The 21,927-nt window shown below is 39.2% G+C and overlaps 1 protein-coding gene across 3 annotated transcripts; it reads left to right on the plus strand.

Moving 5' to 3' along the window:
- The first annotated feature begins 1,769 nt into the window (after positions 1 to 1,769).
- PKIG (cAMP-dependent protein kinase inhibitor gamma) lies at positions 1,770 to 17,049 on the plus strand. 3 transcript variants are annotated; one of them, XM_089513929.1, is made up of 4 exons: positions 1,770 to 1,827; positions 3,614 to 3,795; positions 11,468 to 11,649; positions 12,893 to 17,049. In XM_089513929.1, the coding sequence occupies exons 2-4, from the start codon at positions 3,656 to 3,658 to the stop codon at positions 12,970 to 12,972; spliced, it is 402 nt and encodes a 133-aa protein (XP_089370055.1). In that variant the 5' UTR covers positions 1,770 to 1,827; positions 3,614 to 3,655; the 3' UTR covers positions 12,973 to 17,049. The 3 variants fall into 3 exon arrangements, with proteins under 3 accessions (XP_089370055.1, XP_089370053.1, XP_089370056.1); XM_089513927.1 differs by lacking the exon at positions 1,770 to 1,827 and adding an exon at positions 1,834 to 2,093; XM_089513930.1 differs by lacking the exon at positions 1,770 to 1,827 and adding an exon at positions 2,112 to 2,220.
- The last annotated feature ends 4,878 nt before the right edge of the window (positions 17,050 to 21,927 follow it).

Consider the following 21,927-nt stretch of genomic DNA (forward strand, 5'->3'; position numbering starts at 1 on the left):
CCATTCCTCATAGATCTTGGTTTATTGATCTTTTCCAGAAGCAAATTATTACACAATTCTTCCGTCATTTTTCTTTGATGGTTTTTCTCTGGTAAGAAAAAAAAGATGGAAGAAGAAGTGGAAAAACCCAAGGAGGATGCAAGTTAAGAACAATGCCATCAAGACTTGTAAATGTCCATGAATGACAGTGAGAGTCTTTACTGGAAGCACCATATATCACTGAAGGAAAAACCTTTCCCAGGTAGTTTTGCACCTGTCCTCACCTTTAGGAGGGGTTGTGTAAAAGGTATCTACACAGTTATAGCAGTTTGATATCACTTTAACTGTAATCGTTCTATCCTACGGGATTCTGAGATTTTTAGTTGGTGATGAGGGACTTAGAATTCTCCGCTTGACAGGTCTACTGCACACCCCTGATCTAAAATTTCCAAGTTATCCTGATTTAATTCTCTTTCCTTCCTCTTAGGATGCCTTGGGAACAGTAGTTCAGAGAAGTGCAGTGCAATTGTCTAGCAGAGAATTCTAACTACCTCACTAAATTACAAATCCCAGGTTTTTGGGTAACAGTTAAAGCAGTATTAAAAACTATGACTGAGCTGGGCATATACTGTACTGTACAGCTGGAAACTATCTCCACAATTTTAATAGAATTGAAAATGTAAAGATGGTTTTGGATACCCTGCACACTCAACATGAAGACATCTCACAACTGAGTAGGAACATCTTTTAATTACTTCTCCTTTGATAAAGGTGCTGGTGGTTTTTATGTTAGTGGGGTTGTCAGTCTGCTCCAGATTTAAGTCTGGAGGTGTCTGGACAGGTTCATCAGTCCAAGGTGATGAACCTGATTTGGGAATAGGAGTCACCACTTTATTTTTTGTTTTGTGTTTTTATTATATGCCAAACATTAATATTTACTTGCTTAGGTTCCAATAGTTTTACAATATTGTATGCCACTCTTAAGTAAGGTTCTCTCAACAAGGTACACAAAATTGCAGTGTAATTCACAATTATAATTCAAGGTTTAGCAACAATCAGAATAGTTTGACAAGGGTTAGGATACCAGACAAAACAAAAAATATAGTGGGCTCTTGATATCTACTGGGATTTGGTTTCAGGAGCTCCTGTGGATACCAAAATATGTGAATGGTCAAATCCCATTAAATACAGTGGTGTAGTAAAATGGTACCCCTTATATAAAAGGGTAAAATCAAGGTTTGCTTTTCGTAATTTATATTTGTTTTGAATCTTTTCAAGCCATGGATGTTTGAATCTGTGGATATGGAGGGCTTACTGCATGTGTAGAAGGCTTCATCATTGTTGTCTTTTTCATTGTTGTGATAATTTTCCACACATTTTTAATTTGTTATTTACATTGGCTTCCAGTCCATTTCTGGTCCCAATTCAAAGTATTAATATATCGAGCCCTACATTGCTTAAGACCAGCTTACTTGAGGAATCACATCCTCAAACATACATCTAAAGCAGTGATTCCCAAACTCTAGGCCCCCAGGCGTCTCAGAGTTTTGCTCCCAAAAATCTCAGCCTTCTTGGCCAATGATCTGGGGTGCCAGGAGCTGAGGTCCAAAACATCTGGAAGGCCAGAGTTTGGGAATCACTGATCTAAAGGAACTCTTCAAAGTGGTGGGTTTGGTTTAACCACTTTGAAGAGCTCCTTCACAAATCGGATTAAAACCAAGAGCATGCTCGCCTAATCCCTGCTATAATGATGAGATGGTAAAGGATTCCATTCAGAACCTCCAACGTGAGATTAATGTGTGCCTCAAGACAGTGCTACAGTTGAGGCTGTTGGATCCTAACTGCCAGGTCAATTAAAAGGGGCTCATGTGCCATAGGGAAATGGGAGGAGGGGGTTCTTGTTCTTTGGCCAAAATGAGATAAAGGAGGGGTGGATTAGGAATCCAAGGGCTTCTTCAGAGATACAGTCACCAAGAGGCCAATAGCAGACCTATTTTTTAGCCTGGTGGGCCTGTGCTTCTTTGGCAGTAAGGCTGATTGGCATATTACACCACTTCCTCTGCAAATAGCTGGTCTTCTCTGGCTTGCAAATACATCCCTGTCCAGAACTGGAGGTGAGATCAGATACGACTAGTCATACTCAGGACTAGGAATGAAAAGGTTGTATATTGTTCTGGAGAACATTTGAACACATGTGTGTTGTGTGTGTTCAAGTTGTTTCCGACTTATGGCGATCCTAAGGTGAGCCTATCATGGCTTTTTCTTGGCAAGATTTGTTCAGAGGGGGTTTACCATTGCCTTTCTCTACGGCTGAGAGCCTGTGACTCAGTGGGTTTCATAGGTTATCTGGGAATAAACTCTGGTCTCCAAAATAAAAGCCCAGCACTCAAACCACTATGCCACATTGGCTTTTTGAACCCAGTATCTTTATCATGTCTCCATATTACCCAATATGGAGTACTTATCATGTCTCTGTATTACCCAGTTGCCCCAGCCCTTGTTCAGTCTCTTCCCCATGCCTTCTAATATAGTGAGGAGATATGCTTTGTCTCTTGCGCACACATAGGTAAATGGATGCCTAGAAAACATAAGATGGCAAAGTCACTCACTGAAGAGTCTAACTTCAGCCATTTGATGACAATTTTTTTCCAGTAAAGGAAAGATAAAGTTGCAGGATTTATAGATTATAGCTTTCAGCAATATGAAACAATTGTGGGGGGGGGGACGAGGGGAGCGAGGGTGTTTCAGGCAGTAGTCCTTGTCTGAAAAAAAAAACACACAGCTGTTACCATGTTTTAATATATGAAATGTACATTTTGAGTCTCCCTTATCTGGAATTCCATAACCCAAAACATTTTTTATGGGTGGCTGAGATTAGTGACACCTTTGGTTTGTAATGGTTCAGTGTGTGCAAACTTTGTATCTTGCACAAAATTATTAAAAATATTGTGTATAAAAATTACCTTCAGGCTGTGTATATGAGGTGAATATGAAACATAAATGAATTTTGTGTTTAGACTTGGATCCCATCTCTGAATTATCTCATTAAGTATATACAAATATTTAAAAATCTGAAATACAAAACACTTCTGATCCCACACATTTTAGATAAGGGAGACTCAACCTGTATGAGGGTATAGATCTCTTTTCCACAAGCGTACACCCCTCAGCTGACCAAAAGAGGAAAGGATAGGTTGTGTCTAAATGTAACTGCTGGTTTTTATTTTCATTTTTCCTCTTATTTCAAAATCTACAATAGAAGAGACACAATAACTATAGCCTACATAGGTGTCCTTTTAGCATCAGCAACTCATCTGCTGCAATATGATGTTAATAATACAGTACTTCTCTACCTAGTGGGATTATTTATTGGTGCTTTTAGGCTGAAAGACTAAGACAAGAGGGATGATTTGAGGAGAAAAATGCCACTAGATTTCAATCTCATTTCTGAGACTGTGGTATTCTTGTGTCTATGGCCTGCCAGTAGGATATCCCTGGGGAGAAGCTTGCTGAACAGTAATGGTTTGAAGCCCCTAACTATAAAAAGGAAAGTAGGTGGTTTGATTGAAGTACAGTACTGTTGCAAGCCCTATGCATAAGCTGTTTTCGTTTTTCAAATTCCCCTTCACTACAGTTAAGTCCAGGAGTGCTGAGTTGGCCAGTTTAACATTTAGGAATGTCTGAGAGCAGAAAGGGATCCTGTCTCAAACAGTGTCAGAAATGCCATGTCGATATGAATGGAGACATGTTAGATGCACAAGGCGTGTGTCTTCACTGCAAAGCTAAGGAGCAGCAAAAGATCCAGAAAGGCAAGAGGTAAGGCAGGGCAGAACAGCAAGATTTAGATTCAGTATTTATTGTCACAAAGAGTAGTGGTGATGCTTAATAGCTGAATAACAATGAGGGAGAGAAATCACTGGACAAATCCATAGAGGGTAGATCTTTCAGTAGTTATTTGCCATGTTAACTGAATAGAGTCCCCTGTTCAGAGACAGTATACCTGGAAATAAGGGGTAGGCCAGCTGTAGGGCCACCTCCAATGAGCCACCTGGCTACAACTTATATAATTCAATATCACTTCCAGTTCTGGGACTCAACCAAGATGTGTCTGAATCCTAACATTTGATTGCAGATTTAGTGAGGAGGCAAGGATCATTAAACCACCATGTGTTTTAAATGAGGATGATTTGGAGGTTTGGGGAGTCTCCAAAGGAGCTTCAGGAGATACAAGTTAAATGCAGCCCTCAAGCAGCACTTTCCTCATCCTTGCTCTAAATACTGGAGATGTAGTGGGAGCAAGGGTCAATGAGAGAGGGAGAGATGTTCTCTTCATGCCCTGCTTTTAAATCTGCTAGAGCCACCTGGTTCACCAATGCTGGAAAATGAATGCTGATCTGTATGAGTCTTTAGTCTGATCTTGCAGATCAGGGGGCTCTTATGTTAGGTATGGAAAGAATATTCAAAAATATTTGAAAAATGGTAAAAGATGTTTCTCCAATGTGAAGAAAGCTTGATAAGGAGAATCCTGGATTGACAAGATTCTTAACAGTTTGGTATATGTTATATGTGATATATATGTATGTCCCTGGCTTCCAGTCCACCAAAAGCATCTGAGGAAGTAGACTGAAGTCTACAAAAGCTCATGCTGTCAACTTCTTTCATTCAGTTAATGTCAAAGATCCTACAGATCTCTGTACACACCATTTAGTGGTGTGCTCTCTACAAGAGTGTGCATCTTGCTTGATTAGAAGAGCAGAATACTCTGGAGTGAACCTGCTGCATACTTGTTGTCAGATGACCCCCCCCCCCAACCTGATTTGCAGTTGATAAATAGGTGCTTCTGGTAACAAGGTTATTCTGGATCATTTTGAGTTTGTGAGTACCGAGGACGTAGACAAGCTCCTTGGATGCGTGAAAAAGATGACTTGCCCTCTTGACCCTTGTCCCTCTTGGTTGACCGTGCAGGGAGGAGATGTTATAAAATCTGCTCTCCATCTGATAATAAATACATCTCTTCGGGAAGGTACTGTTCCATTCTCTTTGAAACAGGCAATTGTAAAGCCTCTATTGAAGAAACCTTCCCTTAATCCCCTATCAATGAGCAATTATAGACCGGTCTCCTTGTTACTAAGGTGAGATTGGCGACTACCCATCGAAGGGCTTTTACAGCAGTAGCGCCTTCTCTTTGGAATGCTCTACCAGAAGAGATCCGCCTTAGTGGAACAGTGGAGACCTTTAAAAAGGCATTAAAAACCTACCTCTTCCTACAAGCTTATCCTCCCAATTCCTTGTAATAAAAGTCTCCCCCTACTGTCTACGATGTATATATACCTGGGATTTTAATATTTTTGAACTGTATGTTTTTAGATAATTGACATTGGATTGTAACGCATATTGATGTGTGTTAAATTGTTTTAATGTGCTATTTTATTTTTATTGTACCTATTTTATATGCTGTACACCGCTTTGATCTTAGGAAAAGCGGTCTATAAATAAACAATTTATTATTATTATTAAAGCATCTCTCTTTGGAAAAATTGCACACTGAAAATTATTTTCTATAGATTTTTCAATATGCTGTCATTTGGGAACTTACAACATAGGAATGCCTTTATGCATATTGACTTGCATATCACAAAACCACTTGCATAGATTGGCCTTTCTATTGGGCTTTAGGAGAAGGAACTTAGGGACTCAACCTGTCGGTCTCTAGCTTTCTTGAAACAAATTCAGCTACCAAATTAATCAGACAGAGATGTTCTGAACTGGGTGGAGTATTTAATTCCTGATTTTTCATATAGAGATATTTTGAGAATTTTGGTATTAAATAGTTTAAATAGATTAAGAAATGTTAAACAAATAGATAATTTTAGTCAGTGTTATTGTTATATTTGCCTGTGAGTACAAATAGTATAGGTAATTTTTAGATGCTGTATGTATATGTCATAGCACACATTGCCTTAAGAAAGATACTTTGTCCTCTGTCAAAAAGAAGGGAAGATGGTTCCATAGCCTGCATTCTTGACTTAAATATTATTTCTATTTTCACTTATTTAAAATGCTTTTAAAATGAAGTATTTTGCCAATTGATTGTAGTGTAATCAATTCAACTTACAACCTTTGTTTTAAATAAAAGGCAAGTACTAGTTTTCTTGAGCTTTGAGTATATAAAGTACATCCAAAGTAGAGGTTACTCACTTATTATTGTGATGCTAAATCTCATAATTTAATTTAATTGATGGGGCAACATAAATGGCATGATAGAAAGGCTCTAGCCTGTAAGTGAAGAGCAGGAAAAGACAAAGATCTTTGGAACGTGTGACTCAGAGCATGCATTTTATGATCTGACCCTTCATAAGTATCATATACTATTTAAAAGCGTATTCTTATAAGAGGTCATAGCTTCTTTGGTTACAGGCAAAGGATCCTTCAGATGTTTAACTTCACTGTTCTGCTGGTAAAGATTATTTATCAGTAGAAAAATGAAGTCACAACTTTCTTTCTAGATTTCATAACAAAATGAACACAAGCTATCTGCTGGGGATGCTTTGACTGTGAATTCTTAGATGGCAGGGGGTTGGACTGAATGGCCTTGTGGTCTCTTCCAGTTCTGTAATTGTATGATTCTAAGTAGTTTTCTTAATTGATTTATAACTGTAAAAATGTTCTGACTCCAGTCTTCAAAATTAAAATGTTAATATACCCTAGATTTAAGAGCCTGCTGTTGCAACGTGACACCTAATTAAATATGCATTCATCTAATTCTTTTCTTGTGTTTAATAACTGAGCACACCTTTATATCCTGTGAATAAAGTTCTAGGCATCTATTGTAGCAAGAACTAGAGTACCAATGCCGATAATAATCATACCTTATTCTGTAGGTCTAGCCTAGTGAATTACTAAAATAGGATCAATTAGATACTGCTGAAAGAAGATTATAGAGCTAATTAGATCATAATCTTTCAGTTTGAAAAAACATTTTAAAAGGAGTCTGCTTTTACAGAGATACTATCAGGTTTTCAGCAGTGAAAACAAGAATAAAAAAATATAATGGCATGTAGCATGTACATTTGTATAGTGCTTATCAGTGAACTCATCACTCTCTAAGCAGTTTATAGTCCATAAAATATTTGGCACCCAATGAGCTGGGTACTCATTTTACCGACCTATAAAAGGATGGCGGGCTGAGTGAACCTTGGAGCCCTCTTCTAGGATCGAACTTACAACGTTGTGCCTGCAGGACCGGCATTTAAGCACTGCACCACCAGAAAGTATGATTCTGCTTACAGGCAGCCTGCCCCATTCATGGACTTGCTTTACGCAGCTTGAGGTCCCATGGACAGCAAGCCCAGGTGGACAAAATGGCACATGCTGAAGGGTTGTGTGTGGCGCCGCTAGCGGGAGCTCATGCCCATTGATTTTAATAAGACTTGAGCATAAACAATTTTTCTCATATGCAGGGGTGTCCTGAATGGATCCCCCACGTATACAAAGGGTTCACTGTACTACTGTATTTCTCATTCTTTACAACCATTTGTTCATGTCTCTCCATCTCAATACAGTTTGCCTTCCACATTTGCAGCTTTGACTTTTCGGATTTGATTATTTGCGGTTCTGATTCATATGTTCTCTCTAGGAATCTCTTAAGTCCTCCAGCACAATTCTGCTGGAAGCTGACCATAGAGTTGTGCTGGAGAACCTAGACGTTCCTAGAGAAACACTTCTCTAGGCATTTGTAGGTCCCCCAGCATGATTTGTTGCCAACTTCTGGCAGATGTTGACCACACGTTGCACTGGAGGAACTGGAGATTCCTAGAAAAGTGTTCTCTCAGGTGAAAAGAATATATATTTTTTTATTTGTGGTTTTTCCACATTCATGGAGGTTCTTCAGTCCTAACCCCAGTGAATGTAGCTGGACCACTGTACTATATGCTACCATCCCTTGCCTTGGGAGGGGGGGCAGTGTTAAGAATTCATTTTTCAGGCAAGATGAATTGATACCACAGAAGAATTAAAACAAGATACACCACTGCTTCCTTTGCATCTTGATACCGATCTTGATTAATACATGGAATGCTTCAAAAGCAAAAACACATGGCCCCATTTAATGTGGGAATCTGTGTGTTCAGACTTGCTTCAGATGCAGTTCAGCCAGGTCAGCTATACTGCTTGTAAATAGCAATGTTCTCTCTGCTGTGAGGCACACTGCTTTGGGACTTTGTTAATATCCTACACTGTGATGGGAAAAGTTACTTAATCCAAGGGCTCCATCTGCTGGTGTACAAAGTTATGAATCCACCACACCAGACTCTCCTCTTTACTTGCATAGTTTTAAAATCACAGCTTCCCTGTCCTGCCCCTACTATACCTCATATTTAATTATATACTCCCCAAATCAACAGTGAGTCCTGTCAAGGTGTATCTGGCCAAAAAAAAGAAAAGAATAAAAAGTTTTCCGCTCTCTCCAGAGTATATATTAAAGGCACAGGCAGAAAGTAGATATAGATCTACTTGTAGACCTCCAAGGGTTTCTGATTCTCACAAGTTTACAAACTGTTAGAAAAAAATGTCACTATCAATCAATAAATAAAAATTATCTACTATAGCTGACCTTGTACTAATCAGCTTCTGTCTTCTTTATCTGTAAAATAAAAGAATTGGTTGCAGCTTTGAGTAGGTCTTTGCATAGCTCTACTTGTCAGTTTGAAAGTTGGTGTTAAAAAAACTTGATCTATTAAATTTATATTTATCGCTCAAGCTCCTGGTATGTGCATAAAAGAAGTAATTGGCTCCCCCCCAAGCCTCTGCTTTGCATCTGTCTCTGTCCCATCTGGCCACCATTTTGCACTTGTCTTTGGTTAGTGGAGCTCTACGTAAATCCCACAAATCTGAAATCTTAGAACGCCCTAATGTCACAAGAACTACTGTTTATTAGTTTCTGTGCCACTGTCTCTGGCATTATTGGTTCCAATCTAAAGGGCTTCAGAGCCACCCATTTTCCCTTCGGAGGGAGCCTGCAGCAACCAAACCACATGGGCTCCTTCCTCTCCGAAAAGAACCCGCTAAAAGTGGGTTATTTTGGGTGCACACGGAGGATGTCATCAATGCGCCATTGGCTCACTGTGACGCATCCACAATGCAAGCATGGCACTCAGAGATGTGGATGTGGCACCGCGCTTGCATGGTGCACGCATGCCATGTATGGACGGCACCACATAAAGATAGTGCCATCCATACGTATTAGGGTCCATACATATTACTGCATGCTCTGGAACCCTAATTTCAGCGCCAACACGGCACTTTCAGCCTGTCTGTTTTGGGTTGTCAATAGAGGACAGTTCTTGAGAAGACTGAATGCTCCAGCTGAAGAAAGGGGTATCCTTACAATGCTGAAGGTGAAAATGTTTCTCAAGGGTGATCAGTTTTTAGCACTGCATTTCTTTAGCACCTCATCAATCATGGAATTTTGTAGATGTGTTGATAAGAGAGTGGGAATGAGAGACTGTCATGCCCAAGAAAAGAGTGCAGTTTTGCAGCCAATCTACTAAACTAAGGGCTAACCTGCACATTACTGTGTTATGTGAGTTGGTGTATATTTTCACACCTTCAAATTGATTATCTCCATTTCTCCTGAGTGCATTCCTAACCAGTGGAGTTACTAGGGTTGGCATCACCTGGTGTGGTAACGCATGGTGTCATTCCTCCATCGATGTCATTGCATACCACACCATACAGAATCCTTAGTAATGTTTTTTGTACTAATGTTACTTATAATTCATAATTCCCATATATTACTGAATGTAGTAATTGAGACGAAAACAACTAGTGAAATAAAAATTATACCTTTAAATTACAATATCACACACACAGCCTAAACATATTTAAATGTATATAGTTTCTTGTGGTTGAAGTGAAAATTTGGTAAGGTGTGATGTTTTTAAAGAAAGATTTAAAAGAATAAAATTTTAAATTAAAAATAACAACCCTGAGGCATCTCCTTTCTCCTCTCACTGAGTCTTGCCCAACTCACACCATATGTTTTGCTGAGTTCCAGTATTTTAAAGGGATGCAGGCAAATGCCACAGCCCATTTTTGCCAAAAGGCAGAAGTTTGGGGAGCAGTGGTATTATTGTTTTGGCTGACAGTCAAAGAAGTGGACATATGCACTTCCGCTTCCCTTGTCACCTATTCCTGCTGGTGTTGTATGATCTCAGCTTTAAATAAGTTTTGGATCAAAAATGTAGTGTTCGTTGTTTCTCTCAGAACAGAAAAACATGGGCTGCATCTGCACTGCAGAAATAATCCAGTTACAAACCTCTTTAACGGCCATTGCCCAATGCTATGAAATTCTGAGAACTGAAGTTTTGTGAGACATTTAGCCTTCTCTGTGAGAGAGCTCTGGTGCCACAACAAACTACAGTCCCCAGCATTCCATCACAATTAGCCATGGCAGTTAAAAGTGGTGTCAAACTGGATTATTTCTGCAGTGCGGATGCAGCCATGTAAAATCTTCATTGGTGTTTTCTCTCTTTCTGTTCTCCCCTCCTTCCTCACAAGCTGAGGGGTGGGGAAGTTTTCACTCCCCATCCTCCCAGTCGAGTGTGTGTGTGTGTGTGTGTGTGTGTGTTGGGAAAAAGTGAATGTTTATTTCTCTTTGAATGTTGCTGCTCAGGCAAACCAGCTGGAAAGGGGGGGGAATGCTGTTGCAGAGCTCCAGCCCTATCTGCCCTCCCTACCAGTGTGACAGAGATGAGGTACCATTTTCATATTTCCACCCTAGCCAGAAACCTTTAACTATTTAAATGCCCATCGATTTCGGGATTAAAATAAAGAAAGTGGAAATTGAATACTTGTTTCTTTATTTTTAAATTTTAATTTTAAATTTAAAAAAAAATAAAAAAATTAAATTAAAAAAAAAAGAAATTGAACACTCGTTTCAAATGGCCAGTTTCAGTGTGAAAAAAATAGTAAGCAATACTGCAAAATGCCAAGCATAGGCAAACCCTGTATGCACCTAAAATCAAAGTAATCATTTAGCAGTAATGCCCACCCACCTGTCCTCTGCCAAACTGTGCTGCCATGAAAAAGCATGCAATTCAGACAGATCTGATAATGTACACCATCACAGATACTACTGTAAAAACTGTGATTCCTTTTTATTTGGAGTCTGAGGACTTTTTCATCCCCATTCCTCAATAGTATGAATACATTTGAATAGTTTATGGCTGGATCACATTCTACTCACATTCTATCAGGATAATTTTCATTGTGTAGACTGGCCCTTTGTCTCACAGTACAAATCTGTCTATTGTTATGTCGTCTCTTAACCTGTGCTACAGCAAGAACCTTCAAAGGTATAACATAAAAATGATTCCTCATTCATGCTGACCAACTACAGTGGTTTTTATATAATCATGATGGATATTAAATGAGAATGTACCATGTGGTGCTTGATACTTTCCCTAACATTCATGTCTCTGTTACACAGGGATTTGGTCATCACAAAGAATGTAAGTGAGATTATGGAGACTGAGCCTGCTTACTCTGAGTTCATCAGTTGTGATCGGAGCGGCCGAAGAAATGCAATCGCTGATCTTCAAGGAGATGCAGCTGCCCTTAAGCTGGAGAACCTGGCCAGCACCCTGGATGACATTGCCCTTGAAGAAGAAGGTAAGTTACTCTGTGCCCCAAACAAACTGAAACCCAGCATGCAGTCAAGGTAATACAGGAAGCTAACATGGAAATGTTATGCATAATTTACATGGAGAGTTGAACAATCATGAAAGTGTGTCCCAATGGCAAGTCTACTAAGTAATGCCATATCCACCAACATTTCACAGATTGCAGAGGGACATAGGATTGATGCTGCCTCAACTTTTCCAAATTTTTAACTTTATGGCAGTGTTATCAACAGTTCATAATATGCCTCAAAAGCTGGGCTACATGAAATGGCTCACTTTGAACTGCATGACATGGACTCAGTGTGCTTGGAGCAGTTTTTAACCTAGCTGTGAACTAGAAACAAGATGCATACAATACTCACTCAGACATTTTTAGTGGCAACCTCAGGAAAGGAGCTAAAGTTGGTTTAAAAACAGTCCTAGCAACCTGGGCAAACAAGATGTTATCATGACTCCTCCAGGAGCAAAATATAGTGATAGGTATCATAATATAGAGTTCTCCCAATTTAAATAGGGGCCATTGGAATACATGTTTTTTAGTTTGGCAATATTATCCAAAAGGCTTCTTATGAAAAGTTCAAGATCAACTTCTTAATCATTTTGTGTGAGTGAAAAATAAAGACACCCCCCCCTTTTTTTTTTTTTTAGCAGCTCTTCTCTTCCTTTGGTTAAATCTTAGGGCTTGGAGAACTAAAAATCATGCATGCCAGGTTTTCAGGTGTAAAGCATCATTTTTTATACTTCAGGTTCATAAAAGATTATTTCGCAGACACCATCACCACCACAGTATTCCTTAGCCAGTGAGAACAGGAGTAAAGACACAGCTGTCCACCAATGTCCCTGTAGAGCAGTTTGCTCCCTGTGGCTCAAATAAATAAGCTAGACATGTGGTATCAAATGAGGAAAGATAAATGTGCAGTCTCTTCTACTGCTTTATTTTTCATTTCATAAGATTAAAAACCAGACAGTTTCTGTCTGCATTGTTACAGTTTAAAAGGCAGGATATAAAAGGAGAAATAATATTTTTAACGATCAGCACAATGTGATTTAATTTCCTTTCCCATCCCTGTCCACACACAGAACAAACTGGGCCAACCAACAAGGGGCGAAATACAGTTCTGCCAGTATAGTTACTAAGCAGACTACATTTACTTGCCAAAGAAATAAATTGTCATTGGATTCAATGTAGTTTTTTTTCTCCACAATCACCCATTTAACTATTCCCCCCACAGAAAATCAAGTAGAGGATGATGACACTGAGAAGAAACCTGGAATGACAGCTAACAGCCAAGACAGCAGCTCATCATTATAAACTTTCTGATTGGTCTGCAAAAGGCTGGGACTCTTCCATTTGCAAAGAAGTCAACCTGCAAAAAGGAGGTCCTCACTTAAAGGTCTCTCCCATGACAGCCTGGATCACACAGTGATTTTCTCTGGCACGTAGTTGGTACCTCCAAGAACTCTATAATAGCAAAGGAATATATGTTTTAGTTACCTGAGCCAGACAACCACAGAAAATCTTAGCAGTTATTTTTCTGTACAGAAAAACACATCACTAATAATATATACACTTCAGGTTTTATTGTAAAAAGTACATTTTGTTCACATAGTAAATACAAATTATTTATTCCTACATACCTGTAGATTAGTAAATATTTTGTTGTGTCCTTCTCCAGGCACATGACATGGCTAATATTTTGGGGTTGTGAACATGGAGATCATAGGATATAATTCACCAGACACTTCTTCCATGTGAAGCTATTGAAGCCGCTTGAAGATGCATAACAGCAGGCATGTTCTTAGAGAACTCCAGTGCAAGTGCACTGGGGATTGCATAGGAAATGTTCGCATGGATGTTCCCATATTCTTCTTGAAGAGAAATACAAGCAAAATACAACTATTTCTACTTCACCAACTTAGTACTTCTCTTTTCTAGCATAGAAGAAGAGATGGAAATGTATAGTTATCCACCATCCACACCATCTGGTTCAGCATTGCTGAACAGGTGCATTATGAAATTTGGTTTAATAGTACTTTAGAAAAATGGAAGGCAAAATACCTTCAAGGTAACTCATTCATTCTATCCCTTTCCATGGTCCAGTAAAGTTTTACATCTATTATTAACAGGTATATCTTGTGTTGAAATTTGTATGCAAATTTGTAAATCTGTTTTTCAGCAATTAAAACCAAATGAAGTTTTGGGGTTGCTGTTGATGCATTTCACTTTTCCTTGCCACTTTATCTCTAGGCTTGCAAGTTTCACTGCTGGTCTTATGGAAAGATCTTAATTACTGATGTGGTAACAAAGATTTAGGTTCAATCAGTCTCGTTTATACATGAAATATAGCCAAGTTCTCAACCTGGATTGTGGAGGACATAAAAATACTAGTTGATCTGTGTGTGTTTGGAGTGGAAACTTTAGCTGGCTGTAGCCTCACATGGAGAATTTCAGTTTAACCATTTAACTTAATTGGATGACCAAGATTTGTAGTATGAGTTATGCTTCTTGCTATCCACTATCTAATTTTGGCAATTAAAAAAAACTTTCTTAATGATTCCTAAGCACAGAACTTTTTCAATGAGCTATCAACAACCCCAAGAGCTCTATTGACTAGTTACTGCTTACTCCAATTCCACCTATGCATATGTGGTGTTAAGAGATATATTTGCCCCAGGCTAATTCACTTTCCACCCAAATTAAACCATATGTACCACTTCTTTGCCCAGCTATCATGTTTTTAGGTATTCTTTTGGAGCTCATAACCCCTCTTTGTTTGTTTTTTTTACCACTGGGTGATTTGGTATTCTCTGTAAATATAGACACCTTCACTGCTCACTCCAGATCATCTGTAGCAAAAATACTGTTCCTTATACAGTACCCTGGAAAACCTACAGTATGAGAGCTGGCCACCAAATCCTTTTTGCTATTCAACATGTTTAACCAGATAGTATGCCTCTTGCTGGTGATGAACAGGACTGTGCTATTGCATTCATTATCTGTTTAGGGGCTTCTCAGTTAGGCAGTTGGTTGCCTTCTATGTGAACAGAATCCTGTAAATAGGTTTTTAATCTTATTGAGCATGGCATTTACGATCTTAGTTACTGATCCATCCAAGCTCTCATGCTCATGTTATTATTCCATCTTCTGGTCTACAGTGCACCAGCATCAATATGCAAAGGTAATGCAGTCAGAAATGACACACTAGCAAATAAAATTAACCTTCATCATGTAAATGAAACAGGTGGACCTATGGAAACAAGACAAGTCCTACTATGAAAACCAGGCACTCCTGAAAATCAGTAACACAAACTGCCCATTAGTTTCCCTAATGTTGGGTGTTCTCCAGACACTGACATTAACTTATTGTGACAAAGCTGATAGAAGCTAGTCATGCTCTTATCCTTCCCCTCTTAGAAAGCCACTCAGCTTTACTTCATCTCTCCTAGAAAGCAGTTCCCTTCTTTAAAGAAGGCAAGTTCCCCTTCTGCTTGTCTGTTCTAATAAAGCTCTATATTTCTCCACCACTTTTGCCTTCTACTCCAGGTATAATCTTTCTTTCCTTCTTAAATTGGAGTTGGTATGAGGACTCATTTAACAATGTTGGAGTTTTCTGAAACATAACCACCAATAACTGTTCTATTTTTCTAAAATGAGTGTTCATGTTTCCATTTCCTGCATGCACACAAAAAGGTCAAGACAGTAGGATGTTCACTGGTAACTGTAATATCATAGGAGACATGCTAAACTTAGTGCTTCTAGACTGTTAAGTATGCCTGGACTAGGTATTATATTTAGCCAAATCCCCTTGTGAGCTGGTTGCAAGCTACACAGGTCAGCATTCAGTTTCACTGGTGAGGTGGACAAGTTAAATGCAATTACTTATCTACTGAAGGATCATACATTTCACATATAATGTCCTTTCTCACAATGCATGGAGAAACCAGAGCTTCCATTAATAAAAATTGAAAACACCTAACTGTATTGAACTCCTATAATAGCCCAGGTCCTTGCTATAGTGCCACAAGACACCTCTCAGGGCATTTTCACTGCAAGCCAGTTTTGGTAGCTTGGCCCAAGAGAACATGCACTGAGTCCAATAAATGCTTCTTCCTTCTTCTAGCTTCCTGTCTAGACAGACTGGCACTGACTTCCATTACTTACTACACTGTCCTTGAATCATAGATGTCAGGGTTATTCCCCCACCATCAGTTTGTTTTTAGGTGAAAAAAGCCTGAGCTGCTGCTATTGTGTAAGTATGATGTGCGCTGAGGTTTCACCCTTCTCCCTCCCCTGGCTCTTTCCCTCTATGGCTCACTGGGAAAAAGATACGGAGAAAGCAACTGCTAGGGAGAGGTGATTTTGTGCAAAGCATAGAAAAGCAAACCATTAGATAGATGCAGTATCACTGCTCAAGTGGGCAGACACCCAAGACAGTGTTTTAATTAAAAGAAATGCATTTGGTCTGGGAACGGGACATGGTATTCTGCATCACATCTAGTTTGTCCTGCAAAGATAAGCGAAAAGATATCCCACTTATGTGGCATTAGGCCTAGGCTTTCTGAGCAGCAAGCTCCTCTATTTCACTTTGTCATTTTTAAAAGTTATTAATTTATTTTGCACATTCAGGTCCCTTACTGTGCTTTATAACCACTGAAGCCCAGGTAAAGCACAGCAGTCTGCCCTCCCTGCCTTGGGTTATATTAACAAATTCATTGCAAAATCAGTTATAAGGCAAAGGATCTTAGATATTGTAGGTCATACAGAAACTGCTGCAATTACTAATGATTTATTTCGAAACAACCCATTGTTGACTAATCATCCAGCTTCTTACTTATATGTTACAGTACCCAAATTCAGGAGAGCCTTGTCATTAGCTTGATTTAACGCTCTCCCAACAGCAGTACTGGAAGGGAAATACAGGAAAATTCCTCACAAGTTCCGACTACGTCCGTGAAACTGGTGCTATTGAAACCACAGCCCATGTTCTTTTGTATTGTCAATTTTATAAGGATTTTCGTCACCAGTTGATTACCCCCCTTGTAATCAGTTTTCCTGGCCACACTGACGTGTTTTATTTACATTATTTGATGAACAGCCAGAACCAAACTGTCATACTGACGATAGCAAAGTTTTGTTACATTATGTGTAAAACATGTCAACAGTTGGCTGGCAATATCTGATGTCAGATGGAAGAGATAATCTGATTTTGTCTCAACAATTGTATTTTACTTATTATTTTATCCATTTTACTTATTTTACCTATTTAGTTCACTTATTTTAATTTCATTATTTTATTCTATTTATTTATCTTATTTTACACTGGTCAATGACCAAAATAAAGATTGATTGATTGATTGAACAAATTCATTGTGATCCCGTGGACCAGCTTTTAATCATCAATTAAGGTTTGTTTAGTTTTGTGTGTGTGTGTGTGTGTGGGGAGTTGGGCTATGTGGCCATGTTCTAGAAGAGTTTCTTCCTGACGTTTCGTCAGCATGGCCACATAGCCCAAAAAACCCACACATAAACTATGGATGCCAGCCATGAAAGCCTTTGACTTTACATAGGTTTGTTTGTTTTTCTGATATGGTCAAAGAAAAAAATTGAAATACTCATGTAGTTACAATTGACTTTATTTTATTAAATGCCGAGAGACAGTCTGTTTTGTTCTTCAGGATGTGAATTGTCTCCTCAAAATGAAATTATGAAAAGCCATTACAAAATAAGAAGCTCATAATCTAATGACGCCTTATGAAGCCTTTACAAACAAAATCATTTTCATTAGCATTACAAAAATAGAGTAATTCCTCTGTACAGAGTCCTGAAGGTACACTTAACATTTACATTAAAAGCTTATTTCCTTTTCACTAGTATAGCTTATTTATTCTTTGACTCAATGTTTTCTGATGCATGCAATACAAGACTCACTTTTTTACTTTCACATATGACAGACAAAGCCAATCATCAGACACAGATGTTGGTGTTGGAAGTTTTATAATTCCAGCCTTTATAAACATTTGAAATGTGACAGCACCAGCTTATATGACTTCTTCAATGTTGCTTATAGCTTTATAATACACAAAAATGATTAATATATACATATAACCACAATCATTTTAATATATAAAATGTAGCAACATGTTGTCAGAGTACATTTTGACAAACTGAGCTGGGTCAAGCTGACTCAAAAGATTTATTTCAGTCATTTCCTATGGCACTAAAGGGTAAGCACCACAGAAAGCAGCCTGAGAATACACCTCATGATCAGGAATAAGTCTTGCTTGCATTACATTGCAGAAGTATTAACTTTCATGTTTGTGGCAGTTTAGAACTGCCCAAACTATGTGCATTCAAAAAACAAACAAACAACAAAGCCTAAAGCTTTACAAGTACAGTTGAGCAGAATTAAGAACAGTACTCTGAAGCAGGATTCAGAGCCAGTGGAGACACACTAGAACAGACCAAGTTTGAGAACTTTATTGTTGTTTACATGTTCAATTTCTGTTTCTTGAAAAAAAAATTATTTTCAATAAAAGCACAATCATCTGCTTAACCTACAGGGCCTCAGACCCATTTTCAGTTTCCGTGAAAGCATATAATGAATTTCCAGCACTACAGTGTTAATTGGATTATTTCTCTGAACACAGATAGCAATTTATGATCTGAACTAAATTTGGAACATGAATAGACAACATGGGTCCCTTCTTCTTGGACTGTAGCGTCCATCAACCCTAACCAACACCTTTGGTGAGGAATTCTGCGAGCTGTAGTCTAACAATAACTGGTGAACCATACTTCTTCGTCCTTGCTTTACAGTAAGAAAACTACCAAATTATGTTCATATGGCCACATGAAAAGCGCACACACACACACAACTAGAAATCTGAGTCACATTTTCACATTCTGAGGTGATCTTGTTGAATCTGGATTATTCCAAATTAAGTGTTTCAAGAATTCACAGTACTGCTAGAGTCATATTCATTTTTTCAAATCTTTCACTACATGAATGAACTATTCCTAGTTAACCTACATTATTCACTCAATGCTGTAGTCTGTATTTCAGAGGAAAGAACTGGCAAAACCACCTGTCAGTATTTCTAAGAAAACCCTATGAATTCATGGGGTCACCATGTAGGCACGTGCATACTCATATATACAGTATTTTCTGGCGTATAAGACTACTTTTTAACCCAGGAAAATCTTCTCAAAAGTCAGGGGTCGTCTTATACGCTGGGTATTGTCTTATAGGGCAGGTGCTGAAACTTCCAAGCCAGACTGGGAGAATCTGCGATTGCCGCATATGGTGGGGGGAGTTAAAAAACGGCCACGGCCGCATCCCCACCACATGCAGCGACCATATGAAAGCAGCAAGGACGGTGCTGTACTAGTACGGTAAAAGAAAATCCACTCACTAGGATTTGTGGAAAGAAATGACTTCATGCGGTCCTGATGACGAGATGTGGGGGTGTCTCACCAGGAAGGTGTAAGTGAAGGGCAGAGCAAGCTGCAGGCGTCCAGGATGCCTGAGGTATGGAAAAAGAGCCGTGTTTGCACTACTGCTCTGATAGTCTTGGAGACAGGGAGAGCTGACCAATCCAAGCAGGCTTTGTATACAACAAGTTTTCCTGCTAAGTACCTACATGTCATAAGCATTTGAATTAAAATTACCATATTGAAATAAAATCTTACATTTTTAAAAATTTTATTTGGTGTGCGTTGGAAGAGGGGTAGTCTTATACGGCGAGTATATCCCAAACTCTATATTTTAACTGGAAAAGTTGGGGGTCGTCTTATACGCCCAGTCATCTTATACACCGGAAAATACGGTAGTTTAATACATTAACAATGGGTTAATCAGATTGCCGTTATTGTTCTGTGCCTTTATTTCAGATTTATGGTGACCCTAACATGGGGTTTCCTTGGCAAGATTTGTTCAGTGGAGGTTAGCCATGGCCTTTTCTTAAGGCCGAGTGAGTGTGGCATGCCCAAGGTCACCCAGTGGCTTTCATGGCTGAGTAAGGAATCGAACCCTGGTCTCCAGTAGTCCAACACTCAAAACACTACACCACCCTGGCTCTTAATCAGTTTCCCAAATCTAAATACATTGTCTTAGAATAATGAGCTCTTGCTGATGGGGGGCGGGGGGAGAATTGTGTGAATCCATTTTCCTAGATAACAACATCTCACTCAAACAAAGCTAAATTTACAACTACTACTACACATGGAAACAGTGCTTAGCCATCACTTTGACAACAACTAGTAGAATTTAACCTGTGTGTTATTGCTACAACAGTCTATTTCCCATCTTCACTTCTGTGTTGTTGGCTGCTGCAGATGGGTTATCATCACTATATTATATGCATTTTGAAGAAGAATTGTGTTGGCCAATGCAGGACATTTAATACGATTTTATACGGCAGAAAAATTCCAGAACCATAGAAGGTGACAACAATAATGCTAATACCTTAAAAAGGACAAGATTTGATGAATTCCAGTAATTATAAACCCATTCTTCTATTAAATGGGTACAAAGTTGTTACCATATATACAAGTGTGTAAGTAAAGAAATTTAGGTCAAAAAAGTGACCCAAAAACCCTGGGTCGACTTATACACAGGTCCATATGTACTTGACCCGAGCCTCTCCCCAGCCAGGCTGCCTCCGCAAGGGACAATCTGTCTAGAGAGGGGCTAGGAAGGGCAATCGCCTGCCCCAAAGCCTCTCCCTGGCTGGGCTTTTCCCCCAGATGCTGGGCAGGATGATTGCTCACCCAGAAGCCTCTTCCCAGCCCGGCTCCCTCCCTGAGAGAAAGCCCCGCTGTGGAGAGGCTGGGCAGGGCGAGCAATTGCCCTGTAGCTTGTCCGCAACTGGGCTGCCTCAGGAAGTTTGACCCTTGACTTATCCACGGGGTATGCCAAAATCCATACTTCTGCCCCCAAAAGTTGACCTTGACATACTACCTCAATATTGGCAGGAAGGCTATAAATAGTATTACAAGAGTTGATACATCAAAACCAAAATGTTTCTTACATAAAAGACAATTGTGAGGAGTAACACAAGACAAGTACTAGATGTCCTGGAATATCTGAATAACAGAATGAAAAACAACACTATTTTGATGCAGAAAAAGCATCCCTTACTTTCCCTTACTCTATTAGAAAAGATAGAATTTGGTGGTAATTTTTTAACCCGGATTAAAGCAATTTATAATATCCAATCAGCAAGAATACTAAAGAGAATTAACCAATTTATGCAAGATTAAAAAAGGAACAAGGCAGGGATATCTGCTTTCTCCCCTGTTGTTTATTTTGTCACTTGATGTTTTAATATTAGAAATAAGGATGTGTTTAAACAAACACAGTTATATAGTAAAGGCATTTGCAGTCCTGGAAGATCCTTTGGATAGTATGGAAAGAGTATTGAAGATTCTGGAAGAATTTGCAGGCATTGCAGGGTTTAAAATTAATGCACAAAAACAAGAATATGAGCAAAGAAGGAAAAAATGGAATGAATGCAGTTGTCAGGTTTTAGGATAGAGAAATAAAATATCTAAGGCATTGAGCAGATGGGCCAGGACAGCATGGGCCAGCCCTGTGCTATCTTGACCTGGGTCAGTCCCCAGGCTGGTGCAGTGAAGGATGGATGTTTATATACTTGCCCACTGCTGCACCTTAGACTCACTACCGCCATATGCCCCTTACTTCCCTGCACCACTAACTCTACTGGAAATGGGGTGCCTGGCTATATCCATGTGGCCAGGCAGCCTGCTTCCACATCAGAGGTTGCAACAGGGAACTTTTCAGTAGAGGCTACAAGGGAGGCAGGTAAGGGGCATGCGGGGCCACCCAGTCTCCTGGGTGTTGCCATGTGGTTTCCTAGAAATCCCCTGGCAAACAGTGGGTCTTTTTGACCTGTGCTAAGGCCCTTTTTAGTTACAATTGGACCACTGGATTGGCATCTGATCTGCCTGATCCTAGCCTGGGGCTATTGGCTTGCATCATCCGAATGGGATGATGAAAGGTCAGGGGGAACAAGGGCCTTTTGGTCCATGCATACAGCCCCTAGGTGTTACTTTTCAGAGGAAAACTCTGCATTATTTCAGGATAATTATGTTAAAGTTTGGGAGGACATTGAACAGGACCTACAGAGTTGAAATAAATTTAAAGTTTATATAAACATGTTTATATATTATTTATTTTTATTATACCAATAAAAAGTATTTAAGAGGCTGCAGAAAAATGTGGGAGTAGGGAGAGAAGGGAAAGTA

This window comes from Sceloporus occidentalis, unplaced genomic scaffold (assembly GCF_023333645.1).
Source record: "Sceloporus occidentalis isolate IW3139 unplaced genomic scaffold, rSceOcc1.0.p SCAF_3, whole genome shotgun sequence".
Lineage (NCBI taxonomy): Eukaryota > Metazoa > Chordata > Lepidosauria > Squamata > Phrynosomatidae > Sceloporus > Sceloporus occidentalis.

Excerpts from the sequence above, each read along its gene's own strand:
- PKIG (XM_089513929.1), top strand. The coding sequence starts at position 3,656 with ATGTCTGAGAGCAGAAAGGGATCCTGTCTCAAACAGTGTCAGAAATGC. Across the intron at positions 3,796-11,467 it reads AAGATCCAGAAAGGCAAGAG|GGATTTGGTCATCACAAAGA; the intron begins GTAAGGCAGGGC and ends TCTGTTACACAG. Across the intron at positions 11,650-12,892 it reads CATTGCCCTTGAAGAAGAAG|AAAATCAAGTAGAGGATGAT; the intron begins GTAAGTTACTCT and ends TTCCCCCCACAG.